The 21992-nt window shown below is 39.2% G+C and overlaps 1 protein-coding gene and 6 non-coding genes across 10 annotated transcripts; 1 reads left to right on the plus strand and 6 right to left on the minus strand.

Moving 5' to 3' along the window:
• Window positions 1-195: 195 nt before the first annotated feature.
• Trnat-ugu (transfer RNA threonine (anticodon UGU)) lies at window positions 196-268 on the minus strand. The gene has a single exon. It is a non-coding gene; the product is annotated as a tRNA-Thr (tRNA).
• A 702-nt stretch (window positions 269-970) lies between these two features.
• Trnat-ugu (transfer RNA threonine (anticodon UGU)) lies at window positions 971-1043 on the minus strand. Its single transcript has one exon. It is a non-coding gene; the product is annotated as a tRNA-Thr (tRNA).
• A 2326-nt stretch (window positions 1044-3369) lies between these two features.
• Window positions 3370-3442, minus strand: Trnat-ugu (transfer RNA threonine (anticodon UGU)). Its single transcript has one exon. It is a non-coding gene; the product is annotated as a tRNA-Thr (tRNA).
• A 588-nt stretch (window positions 3443-4030) lies between these two features.
• Window positions 4031-4102, minus strand: Trnak-uuu (transfer RNA lysine (anticodon UUU)). Its single transcript has one exon. It is a non-coding gene; the product is annotated as a tRNA-Lys (tRNA).
• Window positions 4103-4509: 407 nt separating this feature from the next.
• Window positions 4510-4582, minus strand: Trnat-ugu (transfer RNA threonine (anticodon UGU)). Its single transcript has one exon. It is a non-coding gene; the product is annotated as a tRNA-Thr (tRNA).
• A 280-nt stretch (window positions 4583-4862) lies between these two features.
• Window positions 4863-4935, minus strand: Trnat-ugu (transfer RNA threonine (anticodon UGU)). The gene has a single exon. It is a non-coding gene; the product is annotated as a tRNA-Thr (tRNA).
• A 4419-nt stretch (window positions 4936-9354) lies between these two features.
• LOC139971637 (uncharacterized) lies at window positions 9355-16700 on the plus strand. Of its 4 annotated transcripts, none has more exons than XM_071978282.1 (6): window positions 9375-9546; window positions 11535-11644; window positions 12180-12373; window positions 12855-13011; window positions 13815-13939; window positions 14422-16700. In XM_071978282.1, the coding sequence occupies exons 3-6, from the start codon at window positions 12371-12373 to the stop codon at window positions 14626-14628; spliced, it is 492 nt and encodes a 163-aa protein (XP_071834383.1). In that variant the 5' UTR covers window positions 9375-9546; window positions 11535-11644; window positions 12180-12370; the 3' UTR covers window positions 14629-16700. The 4 variants fall into 4 exon arrangements, 2 of the variants coding, with proteins under 2 accessions (XP_071834384.1, XP_071834383.1); XR_011794438.1 differs by lacking the exon at window positions 9375-9546 and adding an exon at window positions 9553-9878; XR_011794439.1 differs by lacking the exon at window positions 9375-9546 and adding an exon at window positions 10361-10635.
• The last annotated feature ends 5292 nt before the right edge of the window (window positions 16701-21992 follow it).

Genomic DNA, 21992 nt, shown 5'->3' on the forward strand with positions numbered 1-21992 from the left:
ATAGTTTGATCTTGAAAATATTTTGATCTTAACGATGCATTAATTAAGTGCTTCAATTAGGGAATCTGACGAAAACAAATATAAGAAAAATTATCCAGGTTTTTCGTTGATAGCCCAGATTTATGCCTAAAAATAATACTAAAATGATGAGGAGAATTAGGCAAATACGTGATGCCGAACTTGGGCTCAACCAGCAGCCTCCAGTGAGATTTGAACTCACGACCCCTGGTTTACAAGACCAGTGCTCTAACCACTGAGCTATGGAGGCGCTATTGGTAGTAGAAGATTGCTTTTTATTCTTCACTGAAAGATGTGTTATTTGCATTCCTACCAATTTCAGATCATTGAGCCACAATAGTGCATGTGTCAGCAGCTGTCACTGTGAAAATATTTTGATCTTGAAAATATTTTGATCTTAACGATGCAATCGTTAAGTGCTTCAATTAGAGAGCGAGCCGGACGAAAAAAAAATGTAAACAAAAAATTCCCAGGATTTGCGCTGATAGTCCAAGTTGATGCCTAAAAATGGGGGCATTGTGGTCAAGTGGTTAAGGCAGTGGACTGGTGATCTAAGGATAGGTTCGAGCCCTGGCCAGATCATTTCGTTGTGTCCTTGGGCAAGGCACTTTATCTCCATTGCCTCTCTTCACCCAGGTGTATAAATGGGGACTTGCGAGGTAACTTGTAAATATAGTTGCGTGCGCCGGTTTTTGGCTACACCCTATATGCAAGTCCCCCGGGAACACTAGGTTGTGGTACACTGTGGTGCCCCAGGAGAGATTGATTGAATTGCGCACACTTTGGTGTGTAGGTGTGACAAGTTACCAATGACCAAGGCTAAGTTGTAAAGCGCTACGATCTCGATGTAGCAGCGCTATAGAAGTGTCTGATATGTATGTATGTAAAAATAATATTAAAATAATGAGGAGAATTAGCAAAATAGGTGATGCCGAAATTGGACTCAACCAGCAGCCTCCAGTGAGATTTGAACTCACGACCCCTGGTTTACAAGACCAGTGCTCTAACCACTGAGCTATGGAGGCAGATGTGAATTACTGTGATTTGGTTGAGGTTTTGTACATTAACACGACGAATTGGTTGCTCTCGATCGATAAAAATGGGATATAGAACAAACGACTGGCTCTGCAGCTGTTCCTATGTATAGGTTTATTTAGTCTGAGCCGTGAAGATGCACTTGTATAAATCTGGTGTATGAGTCATTATGACGTCATAGCCTCTGACAGTGTTTGTTCACGTTTGGATTATCCAATGATTATACCAATGAATTTAACCATAAACCCAGATAGGGTGGTTTTCATTTCATATTTAGGTTAATCACACGAAATTCACAAAACAATATATAGTACATACAATTTTGTTCATGTTCACCAAGAAAAGAGAAAAACATAGGCTAATACAGATATATACAAAACCAAATAAAATACAAAAGACAGAACGAAATGGCCCATTTACAAGGGCCATGTCGTGCCTAAGTTATATTGACCAATAACTGAATAGGGGTTGTATCATGTACGCAATTTTGGAAAGTTCATATATGTCACAACATCAAGAGCCACGCCCATGACAGTTGCAACTCTCTTGTCAGAATACCGTATAGGTTCATATTTTGTTTTTCTTCAAACTCTCAAATGCCGCTGAAAAATAGCTTAATGAGGGAAAGTTAGTCGAATATGAAATTAATTTTCTTTCAGTTTATTGGCAAATTTCATTGTACAAAACAGTAGTTAATATTCATTTTTATCCTATATTCAACATTTACATATGTGGAAATAAAAGAACAGCAACATTTAGCATTATGTTACATAATAGCATGGGCGTCAATCCTGGGGGGGGGGGGGACGGGGGACACGTCCCCCATATTTCGATGGGTGGAGGACACATTACCAAATGCCCCCCCCCCCCCCCCACACATTTGGAAAAGAGTAGTGGCGTGGCTCTATTTGGTTCGGGCTTACACATCTCAGGATTCATATCATCGAATATTACAAGTTCAGTTCTATGAAAAGTGACCGAGATTTTTCACATCGGTAGACCTGCAACTTTGTCTGTTTGTCGCGACGATACCGGAGTTTACTCCACAGTGAGAACACTGGGTACATGGTGGTTACATAGTACGCTCCGACCAGAATTCACCCGATTACCAGATGAAGATCCACCTAGCAACCGAGGTAACTTGCGTGAGGACTCCAACGAACAACCACTGATTTATTTTGATGCCTTCATCACTTTAGCCACCACTCACATTGGACTTAAGGCTATTCTAAGTCTGACAATACATGCGCATGTGTGAGGTCCTGAAAATATAATTAAAGTGGTTTGTCTTGCCATCCTTGTTTCAAACTTCATAGAAATGTATTCTCGTAGACCTAGCAAAACATTTAAACTGACACTCGGATCTGGACTGTGCCTAATTAGTTAGTTATTTAAGTTATTATAATGGCGTATGAGGAAATGCACCATTTTGTGGTACGACTCCCAAGTCGAGAAACTCCCCATGCAGTCGCAGCGGATAGCTTCCTTCACCTATATGTCAAGGGACATTTTGGGACATTGTTCCTATTGGCCTATATCTGAGGCACTGGTGTCATTCCTTGACCGACTTGGTGCAATATATTGTGCCCATTTCGAAGCAAATGTATTCACAGATTGTTAGTTGTCATGGGTTCGAACAAATAAGGGGTATTCTATTCTGAAACATTGGGCAAAATGAGGCTGGGGTTTCCAGTTCGCCGCATCATTTGTCAACTTGCAATGGGTTCGAATGTTCATGTCAATGGGAATCAGTAATAAAAGAAATAATCCACCAAAAATTAAGGCCGCATGAACTTTATTGCCGGGTTCCTGAGTGACGAATTTGTAATTTTCTCCAGAAATCACGCAACTAGATGGCTGCTATTCAGCCTGGCAAGTGCCATCTCTAGCGATCTGGCAGGTATTGAAATCTTAAATTTTCGTGGTACGCTGCGCGCCAACTGATGGTGGCGCTCCGCTTAGATAGTACTTACGGCCGGAATACTCGAATCGATTACGTCCCCCCCAACGTTTCCAATCGGATTGACGCCCCTGCATAGTACACACACATATATCACTGCACATGTGCAATGAAAAAGCAACTTTCATCTTTCTTTTAGTCAATTTACGATTTCACTCTAGAAAACATTTATAAATATAAAAATTTATACAATTTTTACTGGTTGGAAATAGAACAGAAAAGCAACTTAGACATTAAATTGTTACATGTCATTGGTAGCACATATACACAACTAGAAAGTTACCACTCGGCAAAGTTGCTCTAACGAAGATGAAATCAAACCAGCCAAAATGAAGGTCTAAATTTATTATTGTAAAAGCCTCCAGTGAGATTTGAACTCACGACCCCTGGTTTACAAGACCAGTGCTCTAACCACTGAGCTATGGAGGCTTGCCTATTATATAGAAATTTGTTTTATTTTTTATCTAGTTATGTGAGTTATTTGCTCTCATTCGATTGATAGTATATATCATACATTTAAACGCTGCAAGCAGCTGTTTCTAGGCTTTTATTTATTCTGAGCTTTGCTATTCACTTATTTACCTATTTGAAGAGAAATAGTGACGTCATTAATGCGTATCGTCTCGTCCATGGTATGTCAAATATAACAGGATCGTGTATCAGACTGAATCAAAGCTGACTTTCAGACTTTTCAGAAATAAGCCATAGCGCCAATAAGAACAAAAGTGATCAGCAAGACAAGTCGCTTTTTACCTGTATTTCCTTTATCGATTTACAAGAAAATGATGAACCAAGAGTAATCCGAGCTCTACACCCAAGTGTCAGAGAAACAAGTTTAGGAAACAGACCGTTATCATTCGGTTCCCCAGGGTTCTATGGGACCTAGGGATCGCCAACTACTATCATAAGGGCGTTTTAGCCAAAAGAAATTCCATCTTTTTAATTATATATATATATATATATATATATAATTGATATCGTAGTGAGTTGGAAAATCCAGAACAGTGAAAAACTTCCAGCCTCCACCGGGATTCGAACCCGGGCCTTCCGCTTAAAAAGCGGACACCTTAACCACTAGGCTATTGACGCTGATTGTATGTCCAGAGGTTCGAACCCGGTAAGGAAGGTCGTAATTCCACTGTAGGCGTGCATCCGTCTGTCAGTGCTGCAGCCGATCTATGAACACAAAAAAACATTCATACCTTTCTAGCATCAATGAAATATGCGATCACACTGCATAACCTATTCTAAATGTAAAGGTTCGACATTTTAAGTTTGATTCATAAATATCTCCTGATCACCCCTGTCGAATATTTCCGTCAGTACGTTACACTCTCAAAATGCATGACGAACCGATTCTGACTTTGGATGAAAAAGACAACGTCCATCTCCAATCACAACGTTTCTATATTTTTAACTCTTTAGCTGTCCCTAGTAACCCATGGCAATAACATTCAAAATAACATTAAAAAGGAAATACGTGCATTAGCTCATGCAGCCTCCAGTGAGATTTGAACTCACGACCCCTGGTTTACAAGACCAGTGCTCTAACCACTGAGCTATGGAGGCGCTATTGGTAGTAGAAGATTGCTTTTTATTCTTTACTAAAAAGATGTGTTATTTGCATTCCTTCCAATTTCAGATCATTGAGCCACAAAAGTGTGAAAATATTTTGATCTTAACGATGCATTAATTAAATGCTTCAATTAGAGAACCGGACGAAAACAAATATAAGAGAAATTATCTACGTTTTTTTCGTTGATAGTCCAGATTGATGCCTAAAAATAATACTAAAATGATAGGGGGGAATTAGAAAAAAAGGGTTATGCCGAACTTGGGCTCAACCAGCAGCCCCCAGTGAGATTTGAACTCACGACCCCTGGTTTACAAGACCAGTGCTCTAACCACTGAGCTATGGAGGCGCTCGCCATGTTCTCTTTTATTTTAATTATGCCAAGACAACTGCTAAGACAAGCTAGCATCTTGAATTATCTCTGAACTGACTCTATCACTCTGGTCTTCCAAACTTTTACTAGAGTTAAATAGTTTGCTCTCAGATATGAGTAAAGATACAGAGAGAAAGAGAGAGAGAGTGGGGGCGGGGGAGGGGGTGTAGGCTGGCTGATATATATTGTTATGAAAAATAAAACCTTATCAGTAAATAAATGACAACAAAATTGATTGGGAAATAATAAGACAATTCGAAAAGGACGACTTTTTATTCTTTTTTTTGGGGGGGGGGGTACTTTTCCAGTAAACTCATTCTGGTATACGCACGACGGTATTTGTTTTCTGTACCATTATATCGTTCTTTATCTATGAAAATTCTTTTGCTTTGAATATCATGAAAGAAAGTTATCATATACCTGCAAATGTAAGTATTACTTTCCAAGTTGAGAAAAGCTGGAGGTTCGAAAACCGTACTGACGTGGCCTTCTAAAGAAAAAATGCTGCCTTACATTTGTGGAAAAGATTTTATAACGCCAAAATGCATTGTTTTATACTATCACACTGCAGTTGAAAAGTTAGTAGTTGCGAATGGTGAAATCGATGGCGCTCTTACGGAAAGAGTCCCAGAGCCGTATATAGAGATACGGCTCTGAAGATTTATAGAGCTAAGAGCCGTACAAATCATTACGTGTGATAGCCATTTACATATGTACATAATGTATAAATAAAACCATAACGGCTGGTCATTTGAAGTAAACTTCAATATGCTGACAGGGAAAGTTTCGAAGGTTAGAGTCTACCCAACGATCAATTTATGAAAGGGACCAGAGCCTTTATTATCAACAGTGGCGTAGCTACGGGGGGGGGGCCTGGGGGGCCGGGGCCCCCCCATGAAATCGGCTGGCCCCCCCACTGGCCCCCCACTGGGAATGGGGTAAAAAAAATGTAAAAAAAAAAAATTGTAAAAAAAAAAAAAACCTCATCAGTGGGATTCACTAATATTTTTTGTTCAATAATTTGGGAAATAGAGTTACACAATTTTCTCGTCTGCATCTGGCAGAATAAGAATAATACAATATCTGAAGTAATCATGAGAATGGTCATACAGCATGGCATGGCAATGGTCGATGCGACGGTTGCGACCATACACCACGAACCTTGTGCATGTGCTGCGCGATATCGATATCTACCAATACATGTTATCGGTCATCGATTGGCACAAAAACCCAGATTCTGATGACAGCTGCCTCAAGAAACCCAATAAATGGCCTAATTAGCACCGAGCCACCAATGTGGACCATTACCGAAACATCGATGCGTGTTAGTCTTCCATCCCCTTCTTCTAATGCTATTTAAGTCCACATGTGGGCATTTCCTGCAAACCTACCGGTAGCCCACAGGGGTTTGAGTTGGGAGAAAGGCCTTGACACCTTGAAACAACAAATGATGCCAACCATAGGCGTACGAGGCGGGGGTGCAGGGGGGGGCAGACTGCCCCCTAAATTTCCAGAGGACAAGAAATTCGGGCAAAAGTCCTGAAAAATTCGGGCAGCCTAAGAGGAGAAAAAAATATTTTTTCTCCTCTTAGGCTGCCCGAATTTTTCAGGACTTTTGCCCGAATTTCTTGTCCTCTGGAAATATATATATATATATATATATATATATATATATATATATATATATATATATATATATATATATATAAATATGCAGTAGCTTGCCCGAATCTTTTTCAAATTTTTGCCCGACAATTCCATGATTTTCTTTATTTAACACCACCGTAAGCGCAGTTCACCTGGGCTACCACGCTTTTTGCACGATCAATTTTTTTTCTTCTAACTAGTCAATTGTATACCTGGACCAAGGGCGGCGGAACCGGGGGGAAAAAGGGGGCACGTGCCCCTCCCCCACTTTTCCTCAGGTTAGAAATGTGCCTTTTTTCTACATAAAAATGGAGGTGCCTCAAGTGAGCAAGAGGCCAGGGAACCAGAATGAACACTCGGGAAGGGCCGTTTCCGGCCATCTGAGGGGTTTGTGAAACCAACATTTTTAAAAAGTACGCTCCGCGCCAACTGATGGTGGCGCTCCGCTCAGATAGCCGTGCATACAACTTTGCAAATCCTGGCTAAGCCCGTGACTTTTTACGAATTTCTGTGAGTCAAACTTTCGAATGGAAAAAATTTGTTAAGATATTAACAATAAAAAAACTCTAATTCGGAAGATTCCTACATTAGTAACTAGCATGATTTCACCTCATTTTGTCTCAAAAGAAAATTTGTTCCTTGTTTCCCAATTTGCGCAATGGATATTGCAGTGCTAGTATGCATATTTTCCTTGAGGGGGGGGGGGACGTTGATGGAGTGATGTGTATACACAAATAAGATAATACAATTAGAGTTATAAAGGGTACTGAATATAACGCTGCATCATTCCAACCGAATTTCTGCAAAGTGCCCTTTGATGTCGGTGCCCCCCCCCCCCCCCAGATAAAAAATGCTTCCTCCGCCCTTGACCTGGATATCCCCGACATGAGTGTATAAAAGAAACATTTTCTTTTTCATGGATGGTGGGGGGGGGGGGGGGAGTGTCTACAAGCCTAGAAGTACATGTTTATCATATTCTTTGTTATATTTTATACTTTTTTGTGAGAAAAATTGCAGTCTCACCCGACACAGCGACATTATCCCGCCTACGTGTCGTTGAACAATGTTTTTCTGGGGGTAGCTGAGTACTGTGTTAAAATAATAAATAAGGTAACTAAATATAGCAGCTTAAAAAATATACTGTCCCATTTTACCCCTTCAAAGTGATGTTACCATTTTTTCTTCTTCTAATTTACCAAATTTTGGGGGAACTGTAAATTTCTAAAACGTGAGATTATAAAATAAAGAATGTTTAGATGCAACTTGCAAGGCCTCAGAAGTGCCGTTTCCGGCAATCTGAGAGGCATTGTGTGCCAAAAATTTTCTTGTTCGCTACGCGCCAACCGATGGTGGCGCTCCGCTTAGATAGTGTCACGGGAACTTTCGGGCACAAAAAGTTTTGCCCCCCCCAAACTGAAATGGTCCCGTACGCCTTTGATGTCAACTTCACTCAAGTTAAAAGTCTGGCTGAGTTGGCAAGGCCAGTCAGCATGAAAGAGAAAAAAAAATTTGCATTTCTGTCACCAAAGTTGCACATCTTTTTGGTTGCTATTTTGCCTTACAGGTGCCATCTCCTGCGATCTGGGGGGTGCTGAAATCTCAAACTTTCTCTGTGCGCTCCGCGCCAACCAAGGTGGCGCTCCGCTCAGATAGTAACCCGGCCCCCCACAAGAAAGAACAGCCCCCCATGGCCCCCCCACTCAAAAAATCCTAGCTACGCCACAGATTATCAATGAATGGCTCAAAATGGGACCCTAGTCCGTATTCTGTATTCGCAAATAATTCTCAAGTGGTAACATAATATATTTTTCGCCTACACTCATAAAGTACGTTGAATATGAATGAATACTGAACAGTTCCATGTTATGTAGGCCTATGTTCTACAAATTGAAATCTTTCACGGCCCTTCGGGGAACCGCCGTTATTTAGCTGTAACCCGCCTCCTCTCCCTCACCGGCCCCCACCTGTAAATTCCTCGCCACATAGACTGTGGCCGACGGCCCGGTGAAGGAAGAGAGAATGATGGCTAGTTAGGTTCGGGAATGATAACGTACGGTGCAGTTGCCGCGGAGTTATATGTTTATTTTGTTTCTCATTTAAACTCATCATAATCGAGGGTATAGCTGGACAAAGCTAGGACTTAACCTCACCGCGCCATATCGATGGCAAGAATTAGTAGCTAAAGTGGCAACTGGCAAGTATGTTCGAATGTTTAAACAAATGTTGGTTACTAACGCACTTTACAGTGCCACATAATTTTTACGGTCCTATATACTCCTCTGGGCCCAATCCATCAAATTTATATTGATTTCTTACCGTTCGCTACATACGCAAGACACAGCATTATATAGACATATATACTAACAGAATGACACCTCACGTGGTATCCGATCAAAGGAACTGGTTACGGGTTACACTTACACGGCGGTCATGCACAACATAATCATATAAAAACAAGGTGTGATTAAGAATATGCACAGCATCGACTCATGCTGTAGCCTACTATTGCACCAAGATGATACCTGCACTCTAAAAAGATGGGTAATATTTTCTGGGTAAATGCTCGGTTGGGGAGTTCTTTAACAATATTGGGCAAAATCCCTGCTCTATGTGTTGACCAACTTATAGTAAAACAGAATTTAGTAAACCGCTGTGCAAAGTGAATGGAATATACCCAATATTTGGTAAGCGTCCCGCCAAATCGAAAGTCACTGCAGGGGTACTGACTGGGTCGACGCGCACATCTGCGACGAAAAAATGAACGTTTTGCCTATACATTTGTGTGTGTTTGCATGGACAAACACCGTACGTTACGTATCATCGCATAGCTCATACATACAGTGTAGATGACGAGTGTAGATGAAAATATAGAAGATGGCAGGCCTATCGAAGAAATCCTACAAAAATGGGGGGTTGAAGAGCTGATAGACAAGTTTCAAGGTAAGAATGTACTATTGAAGAGCAGGCTAACAAAATTACAAACCTATATTATGTTGATATGAAAATGATGTAAATATTGGTATACAAAGAGATAGCGTCAGGTAAGGTCGAAAAGCATAATGAGTAACGTTACTCGATAGGTCAAACGTAACTTAACTAGTGTAGCCTAGGTCCAGATTAGGCCTAGCTTTTGGCTATATTGTTATACTACTACTAGTAGCTGCAACGATCGAATTGGAATTGTATTGATGTTAATATTGACGAAAGACATTGGGACCTAACTTGACACCAGATAACCGTGCATGAAATTCATTAATGTACAAGTTCCAAGGGTACGTAGATAGTAGGAGTAGTGTACGTAGTACTTTTCTAGCCTACGTACTTAGCCTATGCTACTGGCCAACTAGCACAGGTTTAACGTTAGGCTATGCCAAATTTGCTCAATCGAATTTGTACAAATTAAGCTACCAAGCAAACCCTACCGTCTGACGTTAGGTCTAGTAACCTAGGGTTGTGCCCAGGAATTTTTAAATTTAGAATTAGCGAACTGGTTGTTATTCTAGTGACAAATTGGGGAAGGGTCAAAACGAGGGGAAATGTCAACTCGAGTCAAACTCAACGTGAGAGTAGGGGGATGGAAGTCAAATTAAATTTGCTCAGTATCAGATACCAGATTATGCTACTTTTGGAGCCCATAAAACTGACGATGTCCTTGAATATTTACTTCAAACGTAACCACTTAACGTAGTTTAAGCCTGTATTACCCTAGCCAATACATCGTAACTTAAAAAAAATGGTAAGATTGAGAACAAATCCTGTAGGCCTAGGCTATGGGCATAGGAATAGGGCCAGGTTAGTTTAGTGATCACTATATGTGCACCAGTTAACTGCTTACTTGCTTGAAGCTAGCAGCCATTAAGACTAAGAGCAGCCACTAACACTGTAACAGCATTCATCATTTCATCATTGATATTGAGCTATATATGCATCAGAGTACTGTCTGCGCTTGAACTTAGTGGCCGCTAGCTTCAATGAGGCAAATCGCTTGCATATAATGACAAATGCAGTATTCAGATCCAGTAACTAACGGTACGTACAGTAGGTCACATGCAAAGCTCGCCAATGATAATAAGCTAAGCCTATGTAGGTTAACTATATATGAACTGATGCTTTAACAATGCAAACTACCACAATAATTCAGAATGTAAGATTGATTTAATACTATACACAACATTTTAAGTGTAGAATTTCTATCAGTAATTGAGTAATATAGGTTAGATATTTGAAGTTTTCCTTGCACCAGATGGATATAGTGAACAGCGTAATTGGCGATTTTTGATATAGTGCTGGGTGAAAATGTTCAGTGCTGGGCGGAGCCAACAGACTTAGGCACCGTACTTTATAGTGCAACTAAGTGTAATACAAGTTTACAATGTACAACACTGTAAGATGGGGCACTAATGGCAAAATATAAAGGGCATGATGGCGCAGCTTCTTTCAGCTGTGGGTTATGTCAAGCCATGCATCAGATATACCTTGATGGCAATGAATTTAATTGTTGTCACAATTGTGCATGGTTGTATTTATTAATGTTGCAACCACTGTTATAAAGGGGGGGGGGCTAGGGCACTGTTCAGTCAGTTGTAATAATGAATATATACAATATAAATTAATTTTAAGGGATGTTCCTCCAAATAAATTAAAGCTGCAAACTGTGACAAGTGTTATCACTGAGGATGCTTTGCAGGTTAGACCAGAAAAATAAATTGCCCAATACCACAAACAAATTAACATGTGCTAATAGTATATGGAACTTCCTTCAAAACTGACTTCAAAGTTAAAATTTGAAAGCAAAAGCTTCCAATAGGGCAGCATCCATCAAAATCCAGTCCTATTACAGTCAAATGATTATGACTCCCAAAGCTTTCAAACTCTGCTGCCAATGCTAAGTTGTGGTTCATTGTTTTTCTTCTTTTTTTTCTCAACAGAAAATGGAATTGATGTGACTGCATTCGCCTTGTTGGATGAATTAAGTATAAAAGAATTGATTCCTAAAGTCGGACTGAGACTGACATTTTTAAAGGGTTGGCGAGAAGAGGTAAGCTCTAAAGATGCACCTGTTTCAAATGCCTTAGGACTATAGAAGGAGGCAACAAGAAACTTTTTTTCCACCTCAAGCATGTACATGGCATTGCCAATAAAAGCAGGGTGAAAGTTGTTTGCAGTCAAGGTAAATGTGTGCTAACATTTAATACATTATGTGGCTACAAAAGCTTGTAAAGACTATATCTCTATAACAATTATAATGGATTGATTACAACAAATGCCTTGTGGTGAGTGAAGTCTGCCTGTTTCTTGGGGTAGCTATAACAAGAATAGTAACAATGAGGCATGACTTAAATTATCCTTTCTCAGTTTTAGTAGGATAGATTTCTATCATCTTTTGCAGGATAGTGGTACTGTAGGTACATATTACATATTGAGTAACATCATCCAGATGAACACCTAAAGTTGTATATAACAGCATTAACAAGCCTATCCAGTTCATGCAGTCAGCATACAAGAGTAAGTGCAATAAGCCCGCACAAAGCAAAAACAATTACATAGAAGTTACTTTACAATTCATTTCTCAGCACCAGTAGCACCTGAAAATGAAGAAGAACTTGTTATGATGAATCAATGGCTTAAATACAACAAGGAACCTGAAGACCAAGTTACTGTTTTCATGGGGAAAACAGCTTTCTACCGCCAAAAGAGAATAAAAGAAAGTCTGGGGAGTGTTAACACCACCATTGCTGAGTTTCCGTGATTGTTGGACCCAGGAATGGTAAAATTCTATTAAATACTTTGCTTTTTTTTTAATGATTAATATGATTGCACCTGACACTCATTCCAGCCAAGTTAGGCATTTTCATATATATTTTTATCTTTAAAGACAGCTGGCTATAGACAAATTTGATTTGTTTTTGTAAGGCTTAAATGAAAGTTGTGTATGTAAAATCTGCAGGTAATCTATGTTCTTACACATTGAGGGGGAATAGTAAAGCAGAATGCCAAACAGTGTTCACTGATAGTTTGTTCTCATGAAACCATCGTTACCCTGGGTTACTTTATGTATGTTGTTTGGCTGTTAAAGGTCTGAAATAATTATCATTAGTTATCATTTAATCCACAAATAATTGGGTTCCACAGTAACTATTTTCTAAGCTTTTTAATGTGTGAGTCTTTCCATGTATAGCATGCAGCTGTTCCCAAAAAGAGTCATGTTCCACTGGTGACTTAAAAAAACTATTTCATTTTCATTTTAGATTGAGCAAGACTTTGCATTGCTGTATCCATCAAGATCAAACAAACTCTATCAAAGATGGGAGAAGGTGGCAAGAAAAGTTATTTTATACAGCCAACAGCTAAATTGGAGGGAGGTCCTAGGTATGCAGAATACAAAAATTGATGACCTCACAAAGGGTAAGCCTAAATATACAAAACAAACAGACATATGTTGACTTTTTGGTCCATCAAATTAGATTCTCATGAGCTGTAGGTACATGAATGGTGATATTGACAGTAAAGTATGCTCACTGCTTTGTACTTAAAATACGGTTCCAGCAATTAATAGTATGCTGCCTCTCATTGGTGATTGCTGTTCAAAAATCAAGGAATAGAGCCTTTTAATTGTTGGACAATTGGAAAAACCTTTTAAATGGTTAATAATGAAGTCTAACATTGGGTTAAGTTTTAGGGGGACTCCAAGTCTGTGGTACTCTCACATCAAGGCAATATTTCCATCTTTACATCAATCAGGCAATGTAAATTGCACATGCATGTCAGTGACAACCCTCTATCAGACTCTCTGTGAATCTGTCCATGCACATGCACCATTGTGTGTTGATATATGATCATATCTTGTGAGGTTGTTATCCTTAATTTATTCTTGTTAATAGAAATAGGTCACCAGCCAGAGGTCAAAATCTGCAAAGTGCCTCTTCTAGAGACTATACAAAAATGTTCACGTAATGAATATTTGGAAACTTGGTTGTTTAACGTTACCAAGGGTTAGAATGTATACTGCTTCTCTCATTACTACAATGAAGTTAAACAATGAAAGTGATTCTCATAAACAGAAAGTGAAGTTTATTCATGAAGATGGCAAGAGTCATTTAAGAAATTTTAAAGGGTGCCTAAATATTATATTTTGTATTCTGCAGAAATTTAACTAGCCAGATTTAAGGGGTGAATAATTAACAGTTTAACTGTTTTTATCTTCACAGAAGAAACAAAGAATCTGGCCTTTTCCCTGTTAGCTATCATATTCAGAAGTGGAAGGAGTGGAAAGGGTAGAAAGGGTCACAACTCAGCAAATGATTCAGTAAACTGCTTCATTGATGTGCAACCAGTAAGTTTTTCTACATCCCCATTTGAATGCAGGGCTCAAACAGCAGGTTTGAAATAGTGACTCAAATAACTCAGACTGGGAAGCTCAGATCTCATATTTGATGTGTATATCAACCATATTCAGTGAAAGAAGTCTATCCCTTTCTTTTTTTTTTTTTGGGGGGGGGGGTCAAACGTTATTTGAGGTCACTGGGTAAAACTTTTGAAAGTTTTCTTGACAGCTCCAGTAAAATGGGGAGCTTAGAGGGATCTCAAAATTGTTGAAGACTGCTCATTTATATTTACATTTATATTTTATATATATATATATGTATATGTATATGTGTATATATATATATATATATATATATATATATATATATATATATATATATATATATATATATATATTCATAGCTACATGGTTTTTTACATTTGTGTCATTTCATGAAATTGTGGATAACTACACTTCTTAAAATATTGCATTTTTCTTTCTTTTCATAGGAAGTGTTTGACATAGACCAATATGTAAAGACCCTCAAAGCAATAGAAACCCCACAGCCATTTGTTGTGCAGGGGAAGTCGGATAACTCCATCACAAACTTATATCATCAAGGGAACGCACTACCTCAGCAGTCACTCATGAAAGCTATTGACGTATGCTTTAAGGCCATTTACATATTTGACATTGAATATCAACCAATGTGTTAAGATTGCATGGCAGTTTTTGCAGGTTGTGATCTATGACTTCACTGAGGCAAGCATCACAAGTTCCATTCGAAATCTGCGTGCATTCATCGCATCAGATTCAAAGTAGTTCTTTATTCCTAACTATTCATTGTATTTATATCATGCATTACATCTTGATAGAACAAATTTAAAGTGTAAATACTGTGTAAAATTACAGATGATTTTTCTTAACTTCCATTGTTCTATTACTTAGCTTTCATGGCTTGGCGTTCAAGGAATTTGGTGAAGTACAGTATCAGTTAACTTGGTTTCATCATTCATGGTTAAGTGTTTGCCATTTTATTTCATACTGAATCAGCCAAAAATAATTTGTTTTAATAGATTATATTCATTAACACCATCACAGTAATGTCTTACAAAATCAGTTAATATTTCGGAAAACCTGTGCAACATGTACTAACATGACATGATGGTACCTCTAGCTTTGGTTTAGCATCACAATGATCTGGTGTTAGCTAACCAGTCTCGTTCCATCAAAACTAAAATGTAATTGAACATGCTGAAACATAAGATATGTGTTTCCACCTGTGCTGCCTACATTTGGATTAGTTTTCTATTACTGATAGAAGATTTAATATGGAAATCAGCCTTTTGTCATCTTTTAAAGCTTATCTAGACTTGTGCCAATGAGTGGACGAGAGTAGCATGCTACAATAGCAATGGGTGAACGAGAGAAGTATGCTACAATAGCAATGAGTGGACGAGAGTAGCATGCTACAGTAGCAATGGGTGGATGAGAGTAGCATGCTACAATAACAATGGGTGGATGAGAGTAGCATGCTACAATAGCAATGAGTAGATGAGAGTAGCATGCTACAATAGCAATGGGTGGATGAGAGTAGCATGCTACAATAGCAATGGGTGGATGAGAGTAGCATGCTACAGTAGCAATGGGTGGATGAGAGTAGCATGCTACAATAGCAATGGGTGGATGAGAGTAGCATGCTACAATAGCAATGGGTGGATGAGAGTAGCATGCTACAGTAGCAATGGGTGGATGAGAGTAGCATGCTACAATAGCAATGGGTGGATGAGAGTAGCATGCTACGATAGCAATGAGTGGATGAGAGTAGCATGCTACAATAGCAATGGGTGGATGAGAGTAGCATGCTACAATAGCAATGGGTGGATGAGAGTAGCATGCTACAGTAGCAATGGGTGGATGAGAGTAGCATGCTACAATAGCAATGGGTGGATGAGAGTAGCATGCTACAATAGCAATGGGTGGATGAGAGTAGCATGCTACAATAGCAATGGGTGGATGAGAGTAGCATGCTACAGTAGCAATGGGTGGATGAGAGTAGCATGCTACAATAGCAATGGGTTGACGTGAGTAGCATGCTACAATAGCAATGGGTGGATGACAGTTACATGTTACTATGACAATTGATTGACAGTAGTAGCATGCTACAATAGCAGTGGGATGTGATAAGTGTATTTTTTCTTCATGATTTCATCAGTTTTATCTGCTTTAAATTTGTTTTGATATGCTGCTTCAAGAAAGTAGATGTTAAATAAATCATCCTACAATACACTGTGTTGTTAGATCTGTCTTTTTGGTTTGGTGTATGCTGTACTTGTTCACAATCATCCAACCTTCCATGTTCATCCCACCTATTTTAATTTATATCATTCAACATTTTTGTGTATAGTCAGTAAAAAATGGTGAAATAGTGAAATACCTGTATTGATCATTATGAATATATTGATTAACTATCCATTACCCAATAAAGGGAGAAAAACTGCTTAAATAATGTCGAAATATCGACCAATAAATAGCCCTATGTTGCCCAATTAGTAGTAAAGGATACCCAACCATATGATATGCGTATTCAACATTTCGCCAACAAATGATAAACATTGCCCAACAGGCCAGTTGGGTAATTTCTTAATTACTATTTATGGGTAAAATAATATGCCCAACTATGAGTAAAAACATTACCCAGCAGCAATTGGGCAAAAAATGCTCAACAGTTGGTTGGATACATACTTCCCCAGCGTTGGTTAAAAATTGGGCAAAAAAATTGACCAACTTTTTTAGAGTGTGTAAACACCGCCAACGGACCCAACCTTCGCCCCCCCCCCCCCTTCACCAAAACACATACACTATATTCAGTAGGGCCGTTGCTAGGCCCTTGATATGAATATGCCTACCTCAATGAACTGTGACGCTTATGAAGAAGCACTAAGAAACAGATCAATAACTTAATTCGGTAATAAAAACTGTTATACTATAAGAAACGGCTGTATATACCGTTTCTAAAAACACAATAGCCATCCATTGTTATCTATCCCCGATCTTCATTGTACAATGTCTGTATACAAGACAATTCAAAGTCTCGCTTGAGTGACGTCATGTGAATTAAATTATTGATTTAGGAGACTACGTCACAACAGCGGCAATGTAAGGTCGCCAACAACTATACCATCGTCTCTATAAGTTATAACAGGGAGTTATAACAACTCCCTGGTTATAACGTGTTTTTTTTTTACTCGGCATAGTATATGCGAATAATCGGCTTCAAAATTAACACAGCCGAATCTTATGCTGTATAGGATCACTTTGTATTGAGTTGTAATTTCAAGTTTGTTATTCTGGCCCAACCATGTAATGGAACAAGGGCCTCTCAAATCAGTAATTTGACATGCTAAGCCAAATTAGCGGGCCGTCTTAAACCGTTTACTTTCCTTTTCGTTCTTCGTCTAGCCCCGGGAATGTCATGCTCCAACACAAGACATTTATTATGCATTGCTCTATTGCAAAGTGTTGGAATATAACCTAAATCGTGTGCATTGTTCCAGTTGAGATCAACTTGACGGAATCTAGAAAAAAAGTAGGCTACATTTTCTGATCGGGTGAAGACTTTATTTCTTTCAGCGATCGAGTTTGATACCATCAGGTTGTGACTGACGGCAATGGTTTATCAAGCTCTTTAATAATTCAGTTTATGGGCCTACACAAACAAATGGCGTTCATGTTCATTTTTCTGAATGTTCTTCTACCTTTTATTTATACGTGTTAATTTATTGAAATCCGGCATTTTCCGACATACTTTCTGCATTTCTGGTATTATTATTATTTTTACTTCTCACAAATAGGGTCTGGCCTAAAAGGACCTTTATTTATTTTTCATAATTGAGGCCTGGTGAACTACCAAATGGCACTAAGAAATATTTCAGTTCTCCAATTCTTGTCTGTTTTTTCTCTGTTTTTGGCCCTTTCAACTAGTGGTAAGAGAGCTTTTACCTCATTGAAGAGCAAGCTGTAATAAATACCTTTCGTTTTGGGGCAACCTGCAGTTATCTAATTCCAGTATCGATCCTTTACATAATCTTGCACTGTGAAGCATTACCTACCCTCGTGAACGGATCATCCGATTGCCCTCATTGCGAAACATAAGGTCAAAGGTAAGCGCCTCAGAGTATGGCAAGGATTCTTTACTGTCGCTCTACATGAGGGAAACGACAGTCATCGATATTTTCAAACCAATTTGAGAGAGTGGGAAAATCTCAATTCTACGGGAGCCTCTAGGTTCTTTACAGACCGAAATTACACAGAGAGTCAGTTGTACAAAGATCAAATTCTCTGTGTCCCAGCAAAATGAAAGAAAGTTTTAGCTGTTACTTTTTAGATGCTAATACTGCATAATTGCTGACTGATACTTCCTAGTGTGAAATGAGCTATTTTTTAGCATCAAATTCAGCTGAGAAATCTGGTTTAAATATATTTGCTTTGCCGTTTTACCAGCCTCAGTAAAACGGAACGCAAGGTAATAACATAATAAATGTCTTATTCATGAAATATGTGAGAGAGAAAAACAATTTTTTTTAGGAAACTGATTAAATATGATTTAGGAACATCAACATCGCCAAAGTTGGACCTCTATACCTTTAATGAGGGGAATTTACACACGTACACCCTCATTGAACAAGTTCAAAGATTTCCCCGTCATGACTCAGTGATCATCTTTGATATCGAGGGAGTTAACTATAGGTACATGTCATGCAAGTAAAGTACATACTATATGACTATTCCATAATAAGTGGTTCTTCAGATCAATTGTATGGCATTCTTGGTCTCTGCGTAACACACCGCTTGTATTTCATAAACAAAACAATAGCAGGCGCGTATCCAGGATTTTCTAACCCGGGGGGCGCGAATTACTATCTAAGCGGAGCGCCACCATCGGTTGGCGCGGAGCGTACAAGAAAATTTCTGGTTTTGATACCCCCCAGATCACCGGAAATGGCACTTCTCGGGCTTGAAAATGAGCAACCAGATGTACACTTTTGCCTGAGAACCAAGTATTTCCCCAAAGTTTTTTTTTTCCATCAATAACCTTTTTGAAGATTGTCACCAGTCACACATCATGTTCGACCTCATTGCATGTCCTATGGATCATTGCTTTTGTAGGTTATTCTACGTCACGGCCCACAATATCCGAAAGCCCCACTTTTCAAGGTTTTAAGCCCATTACTTGTTGAGAATTTGAAAATTCACTTTTCTCGTGAATAAAATCACCTGAAAACATACCCATAATGTTGCACAAAATTCAATCTATAGACAACCAATATAGAAAAACCTCCTTGAACCCCTAACAGACGGGTCAAAATTGAACGAGTAGAGGAAAGTATGATGAAGAATGTTGGTGAGGAAATTTTGGAAAATTCCGACACAGTTAATTTATTGGTGTAGAAATAGTGCAACCTCTTATAATGGCTTTTACAAAACTTGGTATAAGGAACAGAAAAATAGCAGATATTTCCGATATGAGGTATATCGAAACCGAACACTTCACTCATAGGCGTAGGTCCCGTAGGAGGCGGGGGCTGCAGCCCCCCCCCCTCCCAATTGTTTTCCCTTTTTTTTGGGCACCTACTGAAAGAAAAATAAATAGCAATGAATAGCTTAAAATGATCTCCTTGGTAATTGAAATAAAGTTGTAAGCTTGGCCGACATTACTACTGTAAAAGAGAGTTTTGACATAAATGGATATGGTTTTTCTCCATCTACATAAGACATTTGGTTGTTTACATTAGCATCCGGCGGTATACTGTGCAACTTTGACGGACCGTGCGGTACACGATGCCATACAATGTAATGAGCGATCTTGCCTATATGATATTGGCATCGACATGTTGAATGCGCGCTTTGCGCGCGAAAAATTTTGGCTTTTTTTTCGGGCAAGTCATTACAGCCCCCAAATCCAATGTGGCTCCTACGCCTTTGACTACACACATTGACAGTTTTTGAGGCTGTACATCGTGGAACATGCATTTAAATGCTCATTGATATGATGTTATATCTGCTCTTTGCTTTACAAATTCGAACAGGCGTGTAGCGAGTAATTGCCAAGGGAGGGCGAAGCCTGTAGGCAAACTATCTAAGCGAAGCGCCACCATGAGTTGGCGCGAAGCGTACAAGAAAAATTTTGGCCGAAAATGCCTCCCAGATCGCTGGAAATGACACTTCCCAGGCCTTGTAAGTTGCATCTAAGCATTGTCTATTTTGAAATTACTAGCGATGTCATAAAGAAAATTTGCTCGGGGGGGGCGGTCGCCCCCTTCCCGAAATGCGTTATGTTCCCCGACGACTCGGTCGAGTTCAAGTACATTAGTGAGAGAGGAAAAACGGAAACGTCAAAAATGGAGTTGTCGGGGTAAGGGGTAGGGTGAGGCGCACACCCCCTCCGTAATCCTTGATCTGTCACTGGCTACCCTGTGTATATAATAGGGATCTTTCTCTTCCCGAGGTCTTGACTATCTTCTACTCCCTCCTTTTCTCCTTTTTCTCTCTTTTTTCTTTTTCTTTTCCCTTCCTTCCTCTCCTCCTTTTCTCTTTTCCCCTCCTTTTCCCTTTTTTCTTCTCTTTTTTTTCTCTCCTCTTTTCCTTACCCGGGGGGCGCGCGCCCCCAACGCCCCCCCCTGGATACGCACCTGAATAGTAATTTTTAAAGATTGCACGCATTCTATAATAAAGAATTTGTATATAGTATTAGTATGTATTAAAAAATTCCGCAGCCTTTGCTATATACTGTAAACTAAATGGTACAACATATATTCTGAAGTTATTTAGTGACTTTCAAGGAGTGACTGTGACATTAAACCAGCCTGTCACACTGAGTTGGAACCTTTAAGGAAGATTGTACTTGCGGGGACGTGCTTGAGACTGAGGATGTTTGGAAACAATAGCCTATCACCTGCATGGCATTATTCCATGCAGGAAGCATGGTTTGGAAGGAACATTTGCAGCTTGAGGTATATGTGATATGTATATGTGGATGGGATGGGGGTCCGGATGGGTGTGTGTGGGGGGGGGGAGTGGATTGTTCACACTATGAAAATTAAGACACGTACCATCAAATAACCTACTATATAGGAGAGAAAGTGGATGGGTCACGTGAAAGATTGTTAAACTTTTAATCCTTAGTTTTGATCAACAACTGATTGTATTTACCAGTTCTTTGGTGGATTAATGAAATCTACATATTGCATAGGACTCTTGACAAACTGATCAAATGAAAACAAATTGTCTACTGGTGACCATGAATTTCCAATCATTTGAGTCACCTGTTTTCGCTACTTCACAATGTTTTGACGCTAAAGTTCTAATCACTGATTGCTTAGATCGTCTGTATATAACCATATTATATGGTAACGGGTGTTACATTGTTTATTAAATATAGCCTGATTATCTCTTTGCTACAAAGACTCCAGGCCTGAAAATTGTTCAAGAGATGGGGAAAAACATAACACACCGTAACATAATATGAAGAGCACTAGAAAACAAAGATAATATAAACAAGGGTAATGAAAATAAAGAGAAAATGCAAAAACAAAAAAAAACTTCAAAGTAGGAAACAAGAAAGAGACAGGACAGTAGGAAACTTTACAAAATAGTAGAAAGAGAATTGGGAAAGCCAAATGGCCTAGATAGAGCGGAACGAAGAAACCCCCACCATCTGGGGCAACTCTCTCCCTACACTTCATCGCTATATAGACGATGACCAGCAGATTAGTTTAGTAGAAGAAACCCCCACCATCTGGGGCAACTCTGTTCCTACACCACACCGCTATTCCTACACTACACCGCTAAAGACGAAGATCAGCAGTTAATTCTATTGCTAACTTTCTACATTGACTAAGCACAACCTTTCCCGTCTCAATCAAGATGAAATTGGCCTACTACGGTACCAGCACGACAACGGTTTGAACAATCATGTACATATTCCACATCCGTATTCTCTGGGTTCACATCCTTGAATTGTCATACACAGAAGACTCCTTGGTTGCAGTGTTTAGCATGTAATCGTATGTGTTGTATC

The sequence above is a fragment of the Apostichopus japonicus genome, chromosome 8, assembly GCF_037975245.1.
Source record: "Apostichopus japonicus isolate 1M-3 chromosome 8, ASM3797524v1, whole genome shotgun sequence".
Classification (NCBI taxonomy): Eukaryota; Metazoa; Echinodermata; class Holothuroidea; order Aspidochirotida; family Stichopodidae; genus Apostichopus; species Apostichopus japonicus.